The 2879-nt window shown below is 35.9% G+C and overlaps 1 protein-coding gene across 1 annotated transcript in view; it reads left to right on the top strand.

The window, feature by feature from the left end:
- The first annotated feature begins 248 nt into the window (after positions 1-248).
- The window catches only part of LOC109587550 (F-box only protein 21-like), a 7098-nt gene continuing 4467 nt past the window's right edge, over positions 249-2879 (top strand). The window contains exons 1-3 of the mRNA XM_020003784.1: positions 249-376; positions 1504-1565; positions 1910-2067. Coding sequence (XP_019859343.1) covers positions 278-376; positions 1504-1565; positions 1910-2067 — 319 coding nt within the window. The 5' untranslated portion in view covers positions 249-277. The remainder of the gene's footprint in view (positions 377-1503; positions 1566-1909; positions 2068-2879) is intronic.

The raw sequence follows: 2879 nt of genomic DNA, 5'->3' as shown, positions 1-2879 counted from the left end.
TTTTTATTAAAATTTACCATGCTATAAATAGTAACAACATTAAGATATGCAGGCATAAGCAATTTTAATCAAATGCGTGGGAGTTTTGCGCTCCAACCCTCGCTTTCATGGGCTCCTGACTGTACAAGTTATGATAATTCACCTACCAAGTATTAGATGATTATACATTTACATGTAGATACTATTAACATGTATGGTACATGTACACGTACATAATAACATGCTGTCATTTGTTGTTGTTTATTGTTGTTGTTAGGTTGTTTGGGTGTTGTCAGATATGCTGCTTGAGTGTAACATGGCCCACGTGTTAACTAAAGTACAAAGAGGACATTTTCTGTTGGACAGGAAGAGGAAAGCACTTCAGGAACCAACCAGGGTGAGAGGGGCGGGGCTAGGGGAGGAGCTAGTACTTTGGGAATTAGAGTAGAAGAAAAGACGAAAGTGAAAGTACAAATATTTGTTTGACTGGGTTGTCTGACTGTGATCATGAATTTTATTTTTAAAAAGAATTACATGTACAGTATAACCTCAATTATCCGGACCCCTTTATCCATCAAGTGGTCCTGATAAGTGAAAAGTCCGGATGCCGTAGGTCGAGTTATATTCGCAGCTGCTAATATTCGCGATTTTTTCCCGCAGCTAACAATTGCCATAGCAACTAGATGCTATTTTAATTGAAAACGGCACGTTGTTGAAGCACAGCACCCGATTGCAGTGTTTTTGAGTTGTTATTCTTCTTGCTGTTACTAATCCTTGGACTTTTTGAAGCTGCTTTAGCCAGTTCTTTTCAGAAAGACTCTACTCACTCTGCCTCGCCGTGTCTTGGGACTCTCCACCCATTCTAGTTAGTGTTTTATTAACTTGGGTGTGGTTTATAATCATGACCGACCGACCAGCAGTGATTTTGTAGCGAAGAACTTGAAGGTAGCGGTCCATCTATACAAGAAGATAATAGATACAGTCTGGATGGCTCTACTCAAACTGCTCAAGAGTAGCTAATTAGCTGCTGAACACTGTAATTGTATAAACACGTGGTCAATTGTCATAGCATCAATCAATTTGTTTCCATGGTATTTAATTGAACTTCTTTATTAGTTTTTATCACTGCGAATATTAGCAGCCGCGAATATAACCCGACCTACGGTAATTGAAATGACCTTTGAAACCTTCATAATATTATACTTACTCCAAAGAAAAGCTAGAGCCTTAATCAGCCATAAGGAGGCTAAATCCAAGCCTTGTTACTAGTAGAAAGCCATTAATCAGCAGCATTCCAGTGCTAAACAAGCTACTCCTTGTTAAAAGCAGCCATTTTATAATACCATATATTCTAATTAAGTGAATTTAAAGCACCACGTGGTAACTCACGGTCTTGATTTCAGAATCTAGATAATTGAGGTCTGGATAATCGAGGTTACAGTATACTGTACTGTACATTCCCACATTGCTATACTTACAATTTACACAATGTATTTTGGCATTTTCGTTATTATTTGTTATTAGGTTAAGTCACCTGATCCCAGTAAGATTCAGTATGACATAGGAATGATAATGAAACACATTAGGTGAGTGAACATGTACTGTATTACTAATAATTACTGCACGAAAAAAGGATTACTGCAATTACTGCTAATTACTGATAATTACTGCACAAAAGGATTGTAATTGTTACTTAAGTTTTCGATCTCCTCTATAAAGTAAAAACTGCTTTATTTTACCCATTAAATAACTGCATTATTTTGCAAGCTATTCTGGTTTTTGGGGTCCTGATATTGTTGGAGGCCCTAGGAATTTATCCCCTCTCAGTGGGATTGTGTGTATGAATTTATGTACAGTTTGTACACGTACAGTACATGTACTGTATCTTAATTGTCATTCTTAGTATTATGCATGTACATGTACATTGTAGGTATGATTATTATTGTGTGATCTATGGATGGGATTATTCCTGTGAGATGACTGAGGCCTGGATACATCAAATGGGAGTCGATCAGCTACCACTGGGACCAAATCAACCGTTTTATAATGTACTGGTTAATGATGGGACCAACAGATACGCTGCACAAGGTAATATTGTACATGTATTACCCAAGGCTATAGCCCATGGTTTGTCCCAAAAAATGGTTCCAAAATCACTCCAAATTTTTATTACATTTTCTGATACATATTGATGTCCTTATGCTGTGTAGCAAGTTTGAGCTGATTCTGACTTCAATTTTTCAAGTTACGGCCATTTTAAGAAAATGCCAAAATTCTGAAAAATACCCAAGGCTATAGCCCATGGTTTTTTCTGAAAAATGGCTAAAAAATCACTCCAAATTTTTATTACATTTTCTGATACATATTGATGTCCTTATGCTGTGTAGCAAGTTTGAGCTGATTCCGGCTTCAATTTTTCAAGTTATGGCCATTTTAAGAAAATGCCAAATTCTAAAAAATACCCAAGGCTATGGTTTTTTTACCATTAAATAAATAAATAAATAAATTACAGAAATAATAATGTTATATACATGTGAGTATGTGTGTGGGATAACTGTTTATTATGTAATAGAACTTTAAAAATTTATTGTAAGACTTGACCCTCAGAAAGGGCAAGATCAATGTTGGAAGACGAATGAATTGGTCTATGATAAGACGAACAAGCACCTCTGAAGCAAACGATAGCAGATCTTAAAAGTGAAAATGAAAGACGACATCTAATCCAATTTAAAGTTGTAGAATAAGGCTTTGATTGTCTTTCAGATAAAAGAGAAGCCAATCTCTTATAGAATACATTTGAAGAAGGGCTCATACCACCAGATGTAGTAAAAACTAAAGGTGTAAAGGAACCATGCTCTACATTTCTTATCCTCTCTTCATAACACCTCTTTTCTTTCTCA

The sequence above is a fragment of the Amphimedon queenslandica genome, unplaced genomic scaffold (assembly GCF_000090795.2).
Source record: "Amphimedon queenslandica unplaced genomic scaffold, v1.1 AMPQUscaffold_12533, whole genome shotgun sequence".
NCBI classification, from domain to species: Eukaryota; Metazoa; Porifera; class Demospongiae; order Haplosclerida; family Niphatidae; genus Amphimedon; species Amphimedon queenslandica.
Note: the sequence above shows the minus strand (reverse complement) of the source record. Positions and strands in the feature narration are given on the sequence as shown.